Source organism: Quercus lobata, chromosome 4 (assembly GCF_001633185.2).
Source record: "Quercus lobata isolate SW786 chromosome 4, ValleyOak3.0 Primary Assembly, whole genome shotgun sequence".
NCBI classification, from domain to species: domain Eukaryota; kingdom Viridiplantae; phylum Streptophyta; class Magnoliopsida; order Fagales; family Fagaceae; genus Quercus; species Quercus lobata.
The window spans coordinates 3,883,924-3,902,768 of NC_044907.1; the positions used below are offsets into that span (position 1 = coordinate 3,883,924).

Below are 18,845 nucleotides of genomic sequence, written 5' to 3' on the forward strand. Positions count from 1 at the left end.
TTTTTACCAATTCCATATTATAGCTTATGTTAAGTTTCCGCACACTTGTTATTTGACATAATGCTTGAATTGGTTAAGTTGTAATTTGGGGGTCTAAACGTTCAAAGGTGTTTATACACGTTTTTGAACTTTCAGTTATACCTTGAATATTTGGAGTGTGGCATTATTGTTTTCTTTGTTATATTTTTGAAACGCTTAACATTTTAGATGGAGATGTGAATCTTTTTTTTCTGAAATCTTAAAGAATGAATGATATAGCATGCTGGTTTCCATGGTAGGAGGGCAAAAAGGTATTTTCATGTGTATTGATGTAAATGAACAAAACTTATTCATTACTGTAAGAAGGAAGAAAAGGCCACCTTTTGTGGTTTGGGAGGTGATTGGTAGGCAGCCTTATCATTTGTGTAGTTTGCTAGGACAGTATAGTCTGTTTGTCTTAACTTTGTGTTTTTTGCTTTTAATTGCCTCCATTTAATATGATTTTTTGGTTAATCTGGCATTGTTCTGTAGCTTGCGAAGAAGCTGCATCCAGATACAAATAAAGATGATCCTGAAGCTGAGAAAAAGTTTCAAGAAGTTCAAAGAGCATATGAAGTTTTATTTTCCTTTGACTTTAGAATCGCCTAGACACCTTGTCAAGACTTTTTAATCTAATCTATTATTCTTATTGTTGTTATTGGTTTTGAAAGATGATGAGAAGCGACAACAGTATGATCAGGTTTGACATTTAATCTCCCCCCTCCCCCCGAAGTTGTAGCTTTTGTTAACTTACAATTATATGTTGACCGGCTTTATGCTGGAATATTTCTGGTGGATTTGAATAATAGTAATTTCCTGTTACCATGCAAACTCCTTATGTTTGAAATTCTTGTTGATCCTATTGTTTGAAAAGTAATTGGATAGATGTGGTTTTCTGGATAATACAAAAAAGGATAGGAAAAACTTGCATGGAATTAAACCTTTCTAACTGCATATTCATATTCTTTTCATAGTATAAAACTTTGAAAGACATCCTATATAATATGAACATTATTGGAAGAGTATTTCGTGTTCCTTATGGGGAGTTCTGTTAACACTGTTCTTAGGAGCATTCTTCCCTTTTCTATAACCATGGAATTTTGTTATCTTTTTGCATGAGGGAATTGGTGTTCTTCAAATGCAGACTAAAACCCCTGAATGGGATACTGAACCAGTTTGATAAGCTCACAAGAAGCAGACCCAGTCAAATCCATTAAACTGGTGGTTTTGTATAAACCTGGGCCCACAATTGGGCTGTTACAACAACTTGGAGCTTAAATACACACACTTGCACACACTTTTAGATTTAAATGGCAGATGGTATGTGTTCAATCCAAAATATTATGCATACAATTGCAGTTCTTAGTTACTGGGATGAACAACTGTAGTCCGACATTGAAAATCGAACTTTTTTACTGTGGAAAGTGGGCTTTAATCACATGTTGAAAATCTTAATGTAGCTAAGCTTGATGAATTATTCTGTTTACTTTTTTATTTGAGTGAGCAAACCAACTAGCTTTGCCTTTATATTTGCATCTCAGTAAAACTACTCTGTATAATACCATTTAATTGTGCATTTTAGAAACTACATTATTTTTTCCATTTTTTAACATAATTCCGCACTTTTCTTCCTCTTACTTTAGTCTTCATCTGTAGTTACATTGTCAGTACACACTATCTTATAGGTTGGCCATGAGGCATATGTACAACAAGGAGACGGTGAAGTTCCCAATCATTTTCATAATCCATTTAAAGATTTCTTCCGAGACAATGTAAGTACATTCTCTCAGAATTGTTCTATTGGTTTTAGTTTTATCGATTTGTGGCTTTATATTGTCAATGCTTTTATTGTATAAGTGCTGCTTAACTCCTCTTTCTTTTTTTTTTTTTCTTTTTTTCTTCTTAGAGTGCTGTTTTTTGTTTTAGTTGTATTGAAAATTTGGGCATTGCTTGTTTTGGTGCTAAACAACATTTATAGAATTCAAAAATTCTGCAGTTTTACTGCTGGCAGATATTTTTCGAGAATTTTGGTTGTTATGCTCTGTTTGGTTGGTAGAGTTAATTTAGTTTGGAGGAAAGGTTCCCAATGTAAGATTTTATTCTGTTTCTGGAGTTTTGCAGGTGGGCGTGGTGTTGCCCCTGGAGTCAAACCGGAAAAATGTACTCGCCGTAAAGGTTTATGAACGGTCAGTTTTGCTAGGAAGAAGAAACCTATACATTTTTAAGGACGATAAAAATTAATTTTACATTTTTAACTTGACGTTTTGCTGCCTATCCAGATTTCCATGCAACAGGGCCCATTTATGGTGCAGATTACTTGTCCTCAGTGTCATGGAGAACGGGAAATTGTGCCGGTATGTTGCATTTATTTGAATTTACACGCAATTGTTAACGTAAATATGAAAGTAATCAATTGAATTTCACTTAAAAAAAAAAAGATCATCAATTTAATTGTTTCTCACTTTTCTATGGATGTTTCATAATGTCTCTTTGGAAAATACTTTTTTTGCAACATAAAAGGAATGATGGTTGACAGAATTTAAGTTATTAATTCGTGATTATAGGTTGGCATTGTTTACCTTTTCAATTGGTTTTTGGCTTCTCACACAGAGATATATATATATATATATATATATTTGTGTAAATTAATTACAATATGTCTATCCTCGTGCATTGTTCTACAATTTTATAAGTCAAAGCCCCCCATCTATATTTCTGTTAAATCATTTTTTATTTATTTATAGAACCTTTGAATCAAATTTAAAAGCTCACTTTTTAAGAAGTGATCAACAATTGTAGACATAATTTTTTTAGCCTTCTCATGTTGGATTACTGGACATGCTAATTGCAGTTATAAGTTTTGGGTGTCAGGGAAATTCAGGGATAGTTTTTAGATGTGGGGCTTATCTGCAGGTGAAGTTGATGCCAGTGTGAAACTTTTTGCGGTTTAATCTGTGTACTACACATGAATCTCAGTGACTTTATTAGGCATTGATATTAAGTGGTTTCTTCACTTCCATTTGTGTTGATTACGTATGATGCTTGGTGCAAAGTTTACTATATTATATATTTCTATCCCTATTGTTTCTTTTTACTGGTTTGTTATATTAGAGATAAATAGTTCATGGTTTTTCTATTTCTCTAATGCCAATTAATTTTTTTTCCGCAGCCTAAGTATATCTGCAAGTCATGCAAAGGAAGGCGAGTTGTATTAGGAACGAAATCAGTCAAGCTTAATATTGTGCCAGGTATTTCTTTTTTCATTTTAGGATTTTTTTTAAAATTATTTTTGTTTTTGTTTTTTCTTTTTTGGCTCTGGTGGTTGTATTGCTAAAATTTCGTGCTGTTGTCAAGCTATTCTTATCCTAGCTTGGTGTAGAATAAATTCCTCTGCTACTAAGTCTAATGCATGATCTTATCAATTCAGGCCTTAAAATTTGTATATGGTTTGTTAGGATATAGTAGAGTAGGGATTTGGGAATGAAATGGATGGATTTGCAGGCTTTATTTTATAATTACGTGACTGTTTGCATCTGGTAGCAAAAATCAGATTTCGTTTTTTAAGCTTTAAGAAGAAAAGAAAAATAACCGGTTTTATAGGTTTTGTATATGCTAGTTTTTGTAGATGCTTGACTCTCCTCTGCCATTTGCAGGAGTAGATAATGATGAGACCATAAAGGTGAGTAGAAGTGGTGGAGCAGATCCTGATGGAAATCAACCTGGTGATCTTTATATTGTCATTAAGGTAACCATATATATATATATATATATATATATATTTGTTTAGTACTGTGTCATCATTTGTTTATTTTTAGTGTGTACTTCACTGCTTGGATGCCTTCCCCCCAACCCCTAAACTGTAAAACATCATTTGCTTATCTTGTCATTAAGTTATTCTTGTCCTAGCTTGGTGTAGAATAAATTCCTCTGCTACTAAGTCTAATGCATGATCTTATCAATTCAGGCCTTAAATATCGTTTGCTTCTCTGCAGGTTCGCGAAGATCCTGTTTTCCGAAGAGAAGGTGCTGACATTCATGTAGATGCTGTTTTGAGTATTACTCAGGTAATGCTTTCCGATGTCTTCATTTTGTAGGTATCGGTGGCCTGTAGTGCATGGATGTCTTGAACAGTGTGTTGTATGAGATTTTTGAATAAAATAGCTATTGTGTTTAGCGTGAGGAAATATTAATTGCATTCAGGTCTTTGCCGAGAAAAAGCTAAATGCCTAAGATAAAATTATCTTTGACTTTATTTTGAATATTTACACTTTGTTTGTTTCAGCATTAACATTTTCTGAAAAATGAGTCATTTTTCAAAGAGCATTTTATGGAAAACTATCTCATTTTCCGATATTTGGTAAAGACCTTGAAAATAAGCTTGCAAACGTTTTCTTGTGTTTGGTATGCATAAAATTTTTATAACATTTCTTGTATAATTTAAAACATGTGTATTATTTAAACCAACTAATGTAATCAATATAAATGAAAAACCAAGAATGAATTTGGTTTTCATACTAAATTTTGACAATAAATACAATAAAAAATAGTTGTTCAATTTTTATGATCTCTACCAATCATCTTGCTCATTTATATGGACAGTAATTCTCATGATTCAAAATAACCATAAGCTCCATTTTAAGTAGTTCAAAATGCCACATAGGCCAAATAGTTTAACCTACAAAATAATCTAGTTCAAATAGTTTGATAAATTCCAAAATGCCAAATTGTTCAAATTGACACGTCCAAATTCTAACAAAATGCACCTACATAATCAAAATTGGCTTAAATAATTGTCAAAGAAGTTCTGCGGCCATTGTCTATGAAGCTTGTCATTTTTCAACATTAATGTATAAGTATAACTTACACTTATTAGATCTTGGACTAATGGGCAATTTAGTAATCTGTAATTATGAAGTGAATAGAGGTTAAACTTAAATGTCAGACACATGGGAAACTGACCTAGGGATGCATATATATATTCTTAACATGTATTTGTGGTTAATTGAATCAACATTTTTGGAGGTCAGCCTATTTTCTGTCCTGTGGATAGAAACATCTCAAATAGTATATATTTAATGGATGAAAGAAGAGTACCCACAATATACTTCTCACTATGTATACCAGGACAAAGATTGGAAATGGACTAAGAGTATGGTGATAAAAATGATAAGAACTAACACTTGAAAATGTGGAAAATTATCTTTATAGAAGATTAATGTATATGTATAACTTACACTTATTAGATATTGGACTAATGGGCAATTTAGTAATCTGCAATTACGAAGTGAATAGAGGTTAAACTTAAATGTCAGACACATGGGAAACTGACCTAGGGATGCATATATATATTCTTAACATGTATTTGTGGTTGATTGAATCAACATTTTTGGAGGTCTGCCTATTTTCTGTTCTGTGGACAGAAACATCTCAAATAGTATATATTTAATGGATGAAAGAAGAGTACCCACAATATACTTCTCACTATGTATACCAGGACAAAGATTGGAAATGGACTAAGAGTATGGTGATAAAAATGATAAGAACTAACACTTGAAAATGTGGAAAATTATCTTTATAGAAGATTAATGTATATGTATAACTTACACTTATTAGATATTGGACTAATGGGCAATTTAGTAATCTGCAATTACGAAGTGAATAGAGGTTAAACTTAAATGTCAGACACATGGGAAACTGACCTAGGGATGCATATATATATTCTTAACATGTATTTGTGGTTGATTGAATCAACATTTTTGGAGGTCTGCCTATTTTCTGTTCTGTGGACAGAAACATCTCAAATAGTATATATTTAATGGATGAAAGAAGAGTACCCACAATATACTTCTCACTATGTATACCAGGACAAAGATTGGAAATGGACTAAGAGTATGGTGATAAAAACGATAAGAACTAACACTTGAAAATGTGGAAAATTATCTTTACAGAAGATTTTCTAGCGAGTTTTTGAGTTTTGTAGACGAATTCCAGGAAGTCACTTGTTATGCTGTTTCTTAACACCTCCTTAGTCACCTGTTAGCAATCAAGGAAGAAGGTTTAAGGGTCTGTAGGTTGATTATGGTTTCAAAAAGATGGAATATAAAGCTAAAGATAGATGTTCTTAAAGGCACATTTCAGGAATTTTCTGGCAGCAGAAAAATTTAGGTACTTTTTGATTTGTTTCTATAATTATTAGATCGCTAAAAGCCGTTAGAGGAATGATAAAAATAATTGAATTACATTTTTTCTGTTAATAAAATCTTTATTACTTATAAATAATAAATAAAAAATAAAAAATAAAACCTTTATTTTTGCATGATCTAGTTGTTTTTTTTTTTTTTTTTTTTTTTGGGTTTATTGGATTGCAGGCAATTTTGGGGGGAACAATCCAAGTCCCAACTCTCACAGGAGATGTAGTCCTCAAGGTTTGTTTATTGTTTATATATGATTAGTACTTGTGCAATGGTAAAATTTCATTTATGACTGTTTTCTTTGTTAAGATTCTGTCAGGTCATTTGGAATTTACTCATGCAACACATGCGACTTGATTATTGGACTTGACCCCCACATGGGACGGTAATCGGATCAATTAATAATGAGATCTGGTTTGTTTGTTGAGGTTCTTTCATTTGTTCCTTTGTTGGGACAGGAAAAAACCAAAGCCAAATAGCATCTCTCTATCCCTCCATGTCATTCCTATGGGGTTGGCTTTTAGCATAAGATTACTGGCTTCTTGTAGAGGTTCTTTCTTGTTCTAGTTCTCTATGGTATCATGATCTAACTAATTTCTGATATTTAGGTTCGCTCTGGCACCCAGCCTGGTCAAAAGGTAGTTTTGAAGAAGAAAGGTTGGTGAGCTAGACATGCCAAATTTCATTAAGTTCACTTATAAAAATTTGTGTGTGATAAATGATTCTATTTTGGCTTGCCACTTGCATCCTGCTCTCTATCGAGAATAGTGTGTGACATAATTGATCCTTTTACATTTTAGCCACTTTGTTCCTTGTATCAATAAACCCCCAGAATTTTAATTGAAGCAACTTCCTCAGCTTGTGTCCATGTGGTTTTTTCTTACTGCCATGATTTATTCTTTTTTTCTTTTAAAGTAAGGAATCAATATGAAAATTTGACAGAAGAGTATCCTCTATGACTAACGTTAAGAGTCACATAAAATATGCAATTTGTTGCTGATCATCATTTCAATGTAGGATTTGATGATTTTACCCTAGTAAAGCAACTTATTAAATGTAATATCATTAATTTTATTTGTCTGTTAAGATTCTACATATCTCGAGCGTAAAAACCTTTCTTTCCTTCTTTTTTTCTTTTTTTAAATTTTAAATTTTTAAATTTTTTTTTTATATCGAAATTGCATGTGTTTTCCCACTGAATTCGTTGTTTTTATGCAGGGATCAAGACAAGGAACTCTTACTCATTTGGTGATCAATATGTGCACTTCAATGTCAGCATTCCATCGTAGGTTTCCTTGTTCTTAACCATTGTTGTTGCAGGATTTTTCACCCTCCAGAATGTATTTTTATGGTTCAGTTCAATCCAGTGTGCGGACTATATATGGGAAAAAAAAGTGTCATATTACTGTAAATCTATAGCATCATATGAGAATGTGTTTGCAGCCTCTCATTTTTATAGTAGATTAAAATGCTTGATTTGTGCAGGAATTTGACCCCAGGGCAACGTGAATTGATTGAAGAGTTTGCCAAAGAAGATCAAGGGGAATATGATAAGCGTGCTACTGCTGGAGCATCAGGGTAAAATGTAGACCAATTGGCGTCATTTGTTTGCTAATTCTTAGCAAAAAAGGATAAAGGCAACTGAAGAAAAAGCATCAATTATTTAAAGACCCACCCACGCTATAAGTTTTGTAGGAGTGACTGGGTCGTTTTTGTCCTTTTTTTTGGGCGCAGAGAGAAGGTTGATAGGGGTGTGTAATTTTTTTCTTACAAATCACAATGGTAGTTTTATATGAGGCAACATCATTTGATCACTTGCATCTAGAGTATCTAAGTTGTTATTGTACATATTATTTATTGTTCTTTAATATTTTTCACTATCGAGAATGGCAAGTCAATTTATCTGTCATTTTTGAATTATGTTATGAATAATGTCACGTACATGGATATTTAGATGTCACTTGAAATAAATGTTTTGAATATATAGATGGTTCAATATTTACTGAACCATTTAGAAAGTTAAACATTATTCAATTGGTTTTTTTTGGAGCTGTCAGATCATACAAGTGCTTGTGCATGGGATTGGATGTCCCCATATTCTGGTTTTGAACATTGTGAATTCATGAGCATCTTTTATGTGATTTGGCAGAGTTCATGGTGAGTAGAAAAAGAGTTAGACAATATTTCGAAATAATTTGCAAGATTTAAGATTTTCTTGCCATTGCATGGCACTTCATGGCTAGACCCCTAGCCCCTTGGTGGTAGCTGTATTTCTCTGTCTTTGCATAACTCACATATTCAATTAAAGCAACAATGCAAAACTACAATCTTAGTCCTTTAAAATTACGCAACAAATACAGATTTTGCAAAATGTAGTATTAAAATTCAATCTTTAGATTCAAAATCCAACAAGAAGAGACACACATACATGTAATCATTAAAATGCAAGGCTAAGCAAGTCTGAAATTAAACACAACTTACGGTAATAAACCACAACAAAATAGTAGCAATACAAGGCTATGCAAGACTGAAATTGAACAACTTACGGTAATGAACCACAAAAAAGCAGTAGCAAGTGTCAATGCACACTTCAATGAGGTTAAACCACGCCTTACACCAGTATGGATTTATGTAGAGAACTACAACAATTCCCAGCAGGACGGTTATGTAAGCCACCACAAAGCTTATGTAGAAGACACTCATGTCCATGATACTACCACCTTCCCCCTTAATATCCACTGATATTGTAGATGGTGGTCTCATTTTGGTGCAACGATTATGTAATGGAGGTCCACATAGGAGAGGGTTCCCCTCATAACTGCTTTCATCAAAAGTAATGAATTGATTTTTTCTGTCGGGTGTTGTTCCTGATAAGTTGTTGTGTGCCACAATGAAGACCGCTAGAAAGGTCATTTCGGTCAACTGAGGTGGAATTTTGCCATTCAAATTATTGTAGGAAAGATCCAGACTTTCTATTTGATTTAGATTTGAGAATGTTACTGGGATTGGTCCTGATAGATTGTTGTGTGATAAGTTCAATGCACGAATGTTGCTGCTCATCCTACCGAGTTCCAATGGGATTTTACCTGCTAGGTTGTTGCATGAGAGGTCAATTCCAAACATGTACTCGAGGATGTCACCCTTGTAGAAGTAAGTTCTAGTTTTTGTAGTGAACTCTACTTCTTCTTCAGCATCCACAAATCCGTCAAACGTAGATAGATCATAAGGGAGATATTTGATAATATTTGACTTTGTGTTCAAATATAAAGACAAACTCCTTGAAAAAGTTACCCCTAAAGATAAGCCTCTTAAAGAAGTTTTGTGGGCAGATGCATCAAAAGTAATGTTACTCAAGCAATGAGGAATTAGACCTGAAAATTTATTGTAGGAAAGATCTAAAATGTTTAAATTCTGCAAAAGGCATACTTGAATTGGAATTTGACCTCCTAAATGATTCGCTTTCAAGAGGAGAATTCTCAATGATGAGAGGCTACCAATCCAATTGGGAATGTTTCCAGTTAGATGGTTATCTCGAAGATTTAGTGCAAGTAGATACGAGTTGTTTTGGAAAGAACTTGGAATTGGACCGCTCAAGGAATTTTTATTTAATTGAAAAAAACTGATACTTGAGGAATTGAAGCAAGATGGAACAGAGCCAAAAAGATTGTTGTCAGAAAGGTCAAGAAATGCAAGATCAACGAGTTTGCATAACTCAATTGGAATAGGACCTTCAAAATGATTTTTGGCCATAACAATATCTTCTAAAGATGTCACATTCCCTATCCATGTTGGAAGCGTGCCTGAGAAGTGATTGTTGTCCAAATGTAAATTTCTTAGATTAGTCCAATTAGAATTGGCAGGAAATATTTGGCCACTAAAGCTATTGCTTGATAATATGAGTAATTCTAAATTGTAGCAACCCATTAGGAAATGCATTGGTATGGTTCCTGAGAAATGATTCTCAGACAAGTCTAGACTCCGTAAGAAAACCAAATTCCCAAAAGAAGAAGGAATATGGCCTTCAAATTCATTTCCTGACAGTTTTAAAGATTCTAAATTTGGAAAAATTAAACCGAGATTTGTGGGAATTGGACCATGTAAGTAATTATTAGAAATATCTATGCGCAACATGTTGGGACGAATATCATATGGCACCATAAAAGGCCCCGTGAAAGAGTTATTATTTACAATAAAAATCACCAATCTTGTCTTGTTCTCTAACAAATAGTTAGGGAACTGCCCAACCAACTTGTTGTGAGAGAGAACAATAACTCGCAAATCATATTGGTAATGAAGAAGTTTGGGAAGTGTCCTATTGTGAATGTTAGATGAACAATTTGACAAACTGAAAACCTTTAATTGGAAGGTTGGAGTCCAAGTAAGGGAGTCAGGTTCCAAAGCTAATATATTGTTATCACTTAATAGGATCTTAAGATTTGAGAGGTTGGAAAGGAGGGACAACATGGATGGGATCGCGAAGTTGTTATCTGAGAAAGAAAGGTACTCAAGTGATGTCAAACTTGATAGTGGAGACTGGACAATGTTCCCATTGAAGTGATTGTTAGAGAGATCCAATACCCGGAGTGATGTCAAGTTCGCCATACATGAAGGTAGTCTCCCTTCAAAATTATTGCCGCTGAGGTCTATCTCTTGAAGTTTCTTAAGTTCACACCAGCCTGTATAATGTGATATTTAGTTATTAGGTTCTACTATTGTAATTATTCGAAGCAATATCACTGTGAAAAAAAAAAAGAAAAAAAAGGCCTACCTTGGTTAGGTAAGGTGCCATTCAGTCCACAGTATGACATTGTCAATACATTAAGAGAAGTCATAACTCCAATTTTATGAAAAAGACTTTTATCAAATGACGAACCATCCAAGTTCAACTGCTCAAGGTTGTTTAGTTTGCTCAACTCTAAAACAAAAGCAGAAAGCTTAGAGGTATGTAAATCAATCAAAAATATATATATATATGATATAGTAGAGCATAAATTAGTACTAATTGCTCAAAATTATTAAGATACCACACAGAAGTAAAGTAGCCAAGACCACTTCCGTAACTAAGATTCTTTGAAAGAAAGTAATTTTATTTTATCTAATAATAGTGTATAGAGTATAGACTACCACGTAATGTGGCAGTCTATATACTTTCATATTTTAGAATTTAATTCAAATTATGAAATTAATTTATTTCAGCTAAAGATGATGCTTTTCCTTGAAGATCTCAGTCTTATTTTAATAGTGTGTTGTTAAACCTTTTTTTCCCCTTTTTCTACAACATGTAAATCTTTTTTTTTTCTTTTTTTCTTTTTTTTGTTGCTACAGTTACTTCCGATTTAGGTAAATTCCATTTTACACAAATCATATCAAAACCATTTTTTTTATTTGAACTCTTCAATTTGTATAATGTAGCTGGTGTCCCATTTGATGTGCGTGTATACTATAAGTTTATTTTGAAATATTTTATAAGATATTATTTTTATGATCAAATTATAATACTAAATAAGTATTATAATATTTGACAAATGAACTTCAATTATTTACAAGTCATTAGAAAAATAGATAATGTATTTTTTTTAAGATTAATATAGTTTAGAATATAAATCTATTGTAATATTGTTGTAAGGCTCTTAGGGCGTGGATTTTGTTTGCATTACTCTAGTCATGTGCAAAACCGTTGGAGAAACATTTTATTTGTGGGTTACTTTTTTTTTTTTTTTTTTTTTGGAGAGAGAGAGAGTTTTAACCTATATCGTCTGCTCCTGATAATATTTTTCATTTAAAATAGCTAAGGAAAAAAGGTTGAAATTTAGTTGCATAAATATCAATGATTGATAGGAGGGAAATAAGAAATGTTACATGCTCAATAAGCGTGCATGAAACACTCTTCCAATAATATTCCTTTGCAAATTACTAAGAGTTTTACCTTTGATATGGATTGATCCATTCAAATTGTTGTAACTCAAATCTAGTTCCTTAAGCGATGCAATACCACTTAAGGATTGCAGAATGCTATGATTGAAATTATTATCATCCAAGTGAAGCACCTCCAACTTGCTCAACAAAGAGAATCTTTCAAAACCTGCAATTTAGATTATTCAATTTGCATATCTATGACTTTATAGTCCCACAAAACAGTACAAAATGAATCTTAACATGCAACTAATCTGTGCTCTACATTTATTTTTAAAGAAAAGGTAAAAAAGAAAGAAAAAAAATCATTTCAAACAATTTACTTTGGTCAAACAAATTAGTTGGAGGATTTTACCCGAAAGGCTTACCTTGGATGGGGATTGATCCATTCAAATTGTTGTTCCCCAAATATAGTTCCTTGAGGGAAGCAATTCCACTCAAGGATGAAAGAATGCTGTCATTGAAATTATTATTCTCCAAGTGAAGCACCTCCAACTTGCTTAACGCAGATAATCTTTCAAAACCTGTAATTTAGATGCTTCAATTTTCACATCTGCAACTATATATTCCCAGAAAACAGTATAATTAAAATGATTCCTAAAATACAACTATTTTTTTCTCGACTATTTTAAAAAAAGGATGTAATAGATAAAATTAGAATATCAACAAGTTAAATACTTTGTACTTTTCTTAGGATATAAACTCAGTACCTTCATTTGGGACCCATCCACAAATCCAATTTTCACTCAAATCGAGGTACTGGAGCTCTTCAAAGGAAAGAAACAGAGAGGCATTAAAGTACGAACCTCCCCCACTTTCTCCACTCCAATAGGAAATCGTGCTATTAAGAGCAAGTTGGATTACACGGCCAGTAGTGATGTTGCACTTGACACCTTCCCACTCACAACAATCACTCTCTTTGTTGGCTGAGTCCCAAGGTGTAACATGATAATCATCAGTGTAGTTGACAGAAACTTTGTATTGCAAGAGTGAAATTCTCTCTTGCTCCCAACAACCAAAGCACCCATTTATACCTAAATGAACCAAAAGTAACACCACCAGCCACCACCAATAACGTCCCAACTCCATTAATTTTTATTTTCCTGATTTTCTATAACAATAAGACTGACAAAGGTTTTGCTCAACTCTGATTTATAATTCCAAGCACAATAGGTTTTGAGTTGAAATAACAATACAACCATCCTATATATACCTACTACATATACAACTTTCTCAGATATCTTGTCCTTTTTCCAAAAGCAAAAAAGTTACATCCATTATATGAATGACTTGGACTAAGACTTTGCAGTCCGCATTGTGGTGTCTTTCTACCCAGCTACATACAATGACGATCTTTTCTAAATAAAAAAGGTGCAACAAGATAATTTATTTTCTTTTGATGATCAACAAATACTTTGATTGAGGAAAGTAAAAAGAACCAATGGACTTATCGATATAGTTTCATTGTATCAAGTTTGACTTTTGGTAGATCTCATAATGTTGTTGCACTCTTTTTTAGGAATTTACCAAATTCTTAGATCTCTAAGAGAAAAAAAAAAAAAAAAAACAAAAGAAAATAGAAGAAAATTAACACACTTATTTATTTATTTTTGTTTTTATCTAATTCATTCACGTTTTCCTCTCTATCTTAGTTTTTTTTTTTGTCTAATTCAATCAAGAAGCTGGAAAGCTACATCCACTACTAATACAAAAGGTAGTCAAGGATGGAACTAGTATTTTGAGTTAGGAAGGCAAAGTATAAGAAAAAAAAATTATATAATTCCAAAGACAAAGACAAAGACACAAAAACATTGTTTTATATGTAATACATTACAAGACAAAAAATATCATTATTTCTTACTACATTATTATAATAAATTCATTGTAAAATTATAAGAAAAATGGAGCCAAATATAAAATTGTGGAGAATATACTTTTTCTCTTTCCACCCTGGGCCCCTTGGGACCCCACCTGGCTTCATCCCTATACAAAGGAGCTTTCTCATATCATATTTGTGCTTTTTTTCCAAAGCAAAAAAGTTACATCCATTATTTGAGATGACTAAGATTTCATTTATTTCTTTTTTCTATGTGAGAAACAAGATGAGTAAGACTAAACGTCCGTTTGGGTACAATTTATATAGCTCTTTGTTGAAAATTTTTGTAAAATGTGTGTTAAAGTATATTTGTACCTTAAAAATTTTTAAAAAGTTAGGTTTTAAAAAGTTATACATAAAGTTAAAACTAAAAGTTGATGTCAAACACACTCTAAAACTCTGCATCGTGGTGTCTTTCCAACCACCACAATAACAACCTTTTCTAAATTGAAAAGTTTCAAAAAGATATTTACTTTTCTTTTAATGAATGAATACTTTCATTGAGGGAATAAAAAAGAATCAATGGCCTTGCGGATACACTTTTATGAAAGAGATTTGACTTTTGGTTGATTTCAATATCATTTCATAATGTTTTTGCTTGAGTCCCAAGATGTAAAATTATATTCATCTATAGTTGATCATGGAAGCTTTGAGTTATAAGAGAGCTATTCTCTCTTACTCCCAACAACCAAAGCACCCATTAATAAGTAATTAAACAAAATTAACACCACCTACCACCAAAAAGCAAAAAAGTCCCAACTCATCTCATTTTTCTTTTCCTGAATTTCTGTCACAAGAATAAGACAAAGTTTTCTCCAAACAAAATGGCCTTCAATTGAAATAGGCCACAAGCAAGCATGCTACATATATACTTATATCAAGCGGTCCATGTTATATTATTGCGGTTGGTCTAATAATGCAAAGCGTGTTCTTTGTAGTGATTTGTTTTCTTTCATCTGTAATTTGCAATAATGTCCTACTCAAGAAAACCAATACTCAAGAAGAGGCCAAAGTCTTTGGTTTAAATGGTGCTGATCCTAATTTCGTATCTGGTACTATCTTGGAAAATGTTTAGTTATGACTAGTCTATTGGTACTACCAGCTTGGCATTAATTGAGAATATACCTAAACTCAAGAAAATTAAGGCCAAAGAATTTTGGGGCAATTGGTAGGATCCCTTAAGGATCCATTTGGTTGGAGGGATGAGAAAGTGGGAGGATAGAAAGATTTTAATTTCCCTCCTTTTTGTTTGGTTGAGAGTGGAAAAGTGGAATAATGGAAAAAGTGAGTTTGTATAAATTTACGCATATACCCTTGTTAAAAAATGATGCTCAATTTAAACCAAAAAAGGGATAAACAACCAAAAAAAAAAAATCAATCACCTAAATTTATTAAAAAATAAAAATCATGTCTAGAAAAAAAAAATCACATCTAAAATAAATAAATAAAGCAATATATATATATATATATATATATATATTGCCTATTGAACTTAAGTCATATTTTGGAATGAGGGGTGTGTTTTGCATTATTTGGGAAGACCTAGACTCAACAAAAGAACAAAGACTTGGAATCAATTGTGCTTTCCCAACTTGTGTTTAGAGTTTAGTGCCTTGTTGGGAAGGGTTTCATAGTGAACACTAGTTCATGATATTATGAGTTTTGCATTATTTGCGAAGATCCATTCTCAAGAAGAGGCCAGAAACTTTGATTTCAATTGTGCTTTCATGGAAAATGTTTCATAGTAATGACTAGGTCATAGCATTGGTGTTATGAGCTTTGCATTATTTGAGAATACCTAAACTCAAGGAGACAAAGACTTTTATGTCAATGGTTTGGAGTTCTGCATTATTTGAGAAGACACACACTCAAGAAGAGGCTGAAAACTTTGGTTTCATGAATAGTGCTTTCAAAGAAAATGTTTCCTAGTGATGACTAACCCATAGCATTGGCGTTTTCCTATTTCGTATTTAATACGTTCCGGTAAAATGTTTTGTAGTGATGACTAGTGATCTTTTCTTTTGTATTATTTGAGGAGACCTAGACTCAACAAAAGGCCAAAGACCTATCCAGTGCTTTCTTTGAAACTACTTCATAGTAAATACTAATCTAGCTATATCACTAATATTATAAACTTTGTATTATTTGAGATAACCTAGACCATGACAATTGAAGACTTTGTGATCATGTCCACCATATCTTTTTACACACCACTATGAAAGTTGTTTTTATTATTTTTTTTCCTAAAATAAAAAAATAATAATAATAATAATAATTCAATTTTATTTAGGGAAAAAAATGGAACACACCATGATATTCCCTCTCATATTTGATAGCCCCCACTTGTAAGACTCACATGTTATCAGAGGAACGCACCATGTCACATAATTTATTTTTCTTAATTTAGTCTGTAACTCTCATATGTTCATTTGTCCTAAAATAGTGAAATGTCACAATGATCATAGCAAATTCCGTCACATGCTTACTAATCTATATAGGTTTCCTTTTGTAAACTTCTTGAGATCAAATATTTAAGTTTCGGTAGCAAGTAAAATACAATTTTGAAGAAGCAATTTAAATGATATAATGCCTAGTTAGCAGTTATCACCAATGATGAGGGAAGTACGTTGTGAGAATTTCCATTTTCATGATGCAAGTTATTTCTTGAGTTTTAACCAAAACCCTCACCCTACTTGATTATTATCCCATAATGCACATCTAAAATAGCAACACAAAACAAACTCCATCATAGATCAATACTATATCATCTATTGGAGCTTTGTCATATACAATCTTAGCATGTAAGGAATTCATGCAGCCTAAGCCAAAAGCCAATGCATATATAGGTATTCTCTTGATGGAACAGAGAACATATTAACCTTTGGTAAAAATATTGATGATTTGATAGTAATTCTAACTTGTTCTGCTTCTATTAGGATTGTTTTGGAGAATGACTGCAGAAAGGAAGAATAGTTTGATTAGTATATCAAAGAGTGAACAGTGAAATAATAAGTTGTATACCTGAAAAAAAATCCTATCAAACTTAGAAAAAGGAAACACTGATTTAAAAATAAATATCCATTTAGTTTAATAAACTAATAACAAAGACAAAGACACAAAAACATTGTCTTGTATGTAATACATTACAAGACACAAAATATCATTGTTTCTCACTACATTATTATAATAAAATCAATTTAAAATTAAAAGAAAAATGAAGCCAAATATAAAATTGTGGAGAATGTAATTTTTCTCTTTGCATCTAGGCCCCTTAGGACCCCACCTGGCTTCATCACTATACAAAGGAACTTTCTTTTATATCTTTTTTCTATATAAGAAAAAAGATGACTAAAACTAAGTGTCTGTTTGGGAACAATTTATATAGTTTTTTGTTGGAAATTTTTGTTGAAAGTGTGTTAAAGTATACTTATACCTTAAAAAATTAAAAAATTAAAATAAGATTTTAAAAAGTTATACATAAAAGCTAAAAGCTAAAAGTTGACGTCAAACACACTCTCAAACTCCGCATTGTGCTGTCTTTCCACTCACTACAAAGACAACCTTTTCCAAATTGAAAAGGTGCAAGAAGATATTTTCTTTTCTTTTAATGAATAACACTTACATTGGAGGAATAAAAACTAACACCACCCACCACCTAAAAACAAAAACGTCCCAACTAATCTAATTTTTCTTTTCCTGAATTTCTCCATACACACGGTGATTTGTTTTCTTTCGTCCTACTCAAGAAGACCAATACTCAAGAAGAGGCCAAAGTCTTTGGTTTGAATGTTGCTGATCGTAATTTCATATCTAGTACTATCTTGGAAAATGTTTTGTTATGACTAGTCTATTGATACTACCAGCTTTGCATTAATTGAGAATACCCGAACTCAAGAAAATTAAGGCCAAAGACTTTTGGGGCAATTTTTAGGCCATCCCTTAACTTTTTCCTCTTTTTGAAGACTTGGACTCAACTAAATGCCGAGAACTTAGGCCTCATCAAATCAACTACCTTTTAAGAATTCACATTCAGTGCTTTCTTGGAAAGTGTTTCATAGTAAATGCTAGTCTACATTACTAGTATTATGAACTTTGCACCTAGACTACGAGAGCTGAAGACTTTGATGTACATTGTATCCTTACACCCACCCCCATGGAAATTGTTTTTCAACTAAAATAAAAGGTGGGAAAAAATTATTCATTTTCTTTGAGAAAAGAAAAAAAGACAAAGGATATGTGCTTTCACCAAAGAGGTAAAAATGCTATGAATATTATAAAAAGATATAAGGATGTAGCTCCAAAGTGAAAAAATAAAAAATATTGGCACAATGAGCTGGGCTGGCCCTTAGGCAAGGCCACTTAAGCCATTGCCTAGGGTGGCAAAAATTTTAAATTAATAATTATTTTTTATAATGAAAAAAATGTGAACTCCCTCACTTCAGGAAGGCCTCTAAAATGGTGGGAATAATAAAAACCCAACTCATTTAAAATCCTAAACTTTTTAACAAAAATAAAATCATATGAATGCATCAAATTATCATTAAAGTTAATTTCTCATAACGACTTTAGATTTTAATTTTTTATATGTCCCTCTCCCACACAATGGAATGTCAATATTAGCCATCCAATCTTTCACATGACTGTACACCAAATAATCTCTCTCTCTCTCTCTCTCTCTCTCTCTCTCTCATAATCAAATTGGAAATTAGATGTCAATTTTGTTTCACCATGTGTCACTTTATTTAAGGTAAATAAAAAATCATTAGAAAAATGTTAAAAGTAGATGCTAGAAAAACTTAAATTTAAAAATATAATCAATAATTTTGTATATCAAAAAGCTTGAAAAA

General features: G+C 32.3%; 1 protein-coding gene and 1 pseudogene across 2 annotated transcripts; one reads left to right on the forward strand and one right to left on the reverse strand.

Moving 5' to 3' along the window:
• The first annotated feature begins 259 nt into the window (after positions 1-259).
• On the forward strand, positions 260-8,117 carry LOC115984412 (annotated as a pseudogene).
• A 499-nt stretch (positions 8,118-8,616) lies between these two features.
• Positions 8,617-13,443, reverse strand: LOC115983784 (receptor-like protein 56). Of its 2 annotated transcripts, XM_031106560.1 has the most exons (6): positions 12,833-13,443; positions 12,491-12,646; positions 12,136-12,291; positions 10,978-11,124; positions 10,146-10,885; positions 8,617-10,076 (listed from the first exon to the last, which is right to left on the reverse strand). In XM_031106560.1, exons 1-6 carry the CDS (start codon positions 13,209-13,211, stop codon positions 8,727-8,729), a joined length of 2,928 nt encoding a protein of 975 aa, XP_030962420.1. In that variant the 5' UTR covers positions 13,212-13,443; the 3' UTR covers positions 8,617-8,726. The 2 variants fall into 2 exon arrangements, with proteins under 2 accessions (XP_030962420.1, XP_030962419.1); XM_031106559.1 differs by having other exon boundaries at positions 8,617-10,885.
• Between the last annotated feature and the right edge of the window lie 5,402 nt (positions 13,444-18,845).

Coding starts and splice junctions, on each gene's coding strand:
- LOC115983784 (XM_031106559.1), bottom strand. CDS start 13,211: ATGGAGTTGGGACGTTATTGGTGGTGGCTGGTGGTGTTACTTTTGGTT. Junction 12,292..12,490: donor TGGATCAATCCCCATCCAAG/GTAAGCCTTTCG, acceptor TCTAAATTGCAG/GTTTTGAAAGATTCTCTTTG. Junction 10,886..10,977: donor TGGCACCTTACCTAACCAAG/GTAGGCCTTTTT, acceptor CACATTATACAG/GCTGGTGTGAACTTAAGAAA.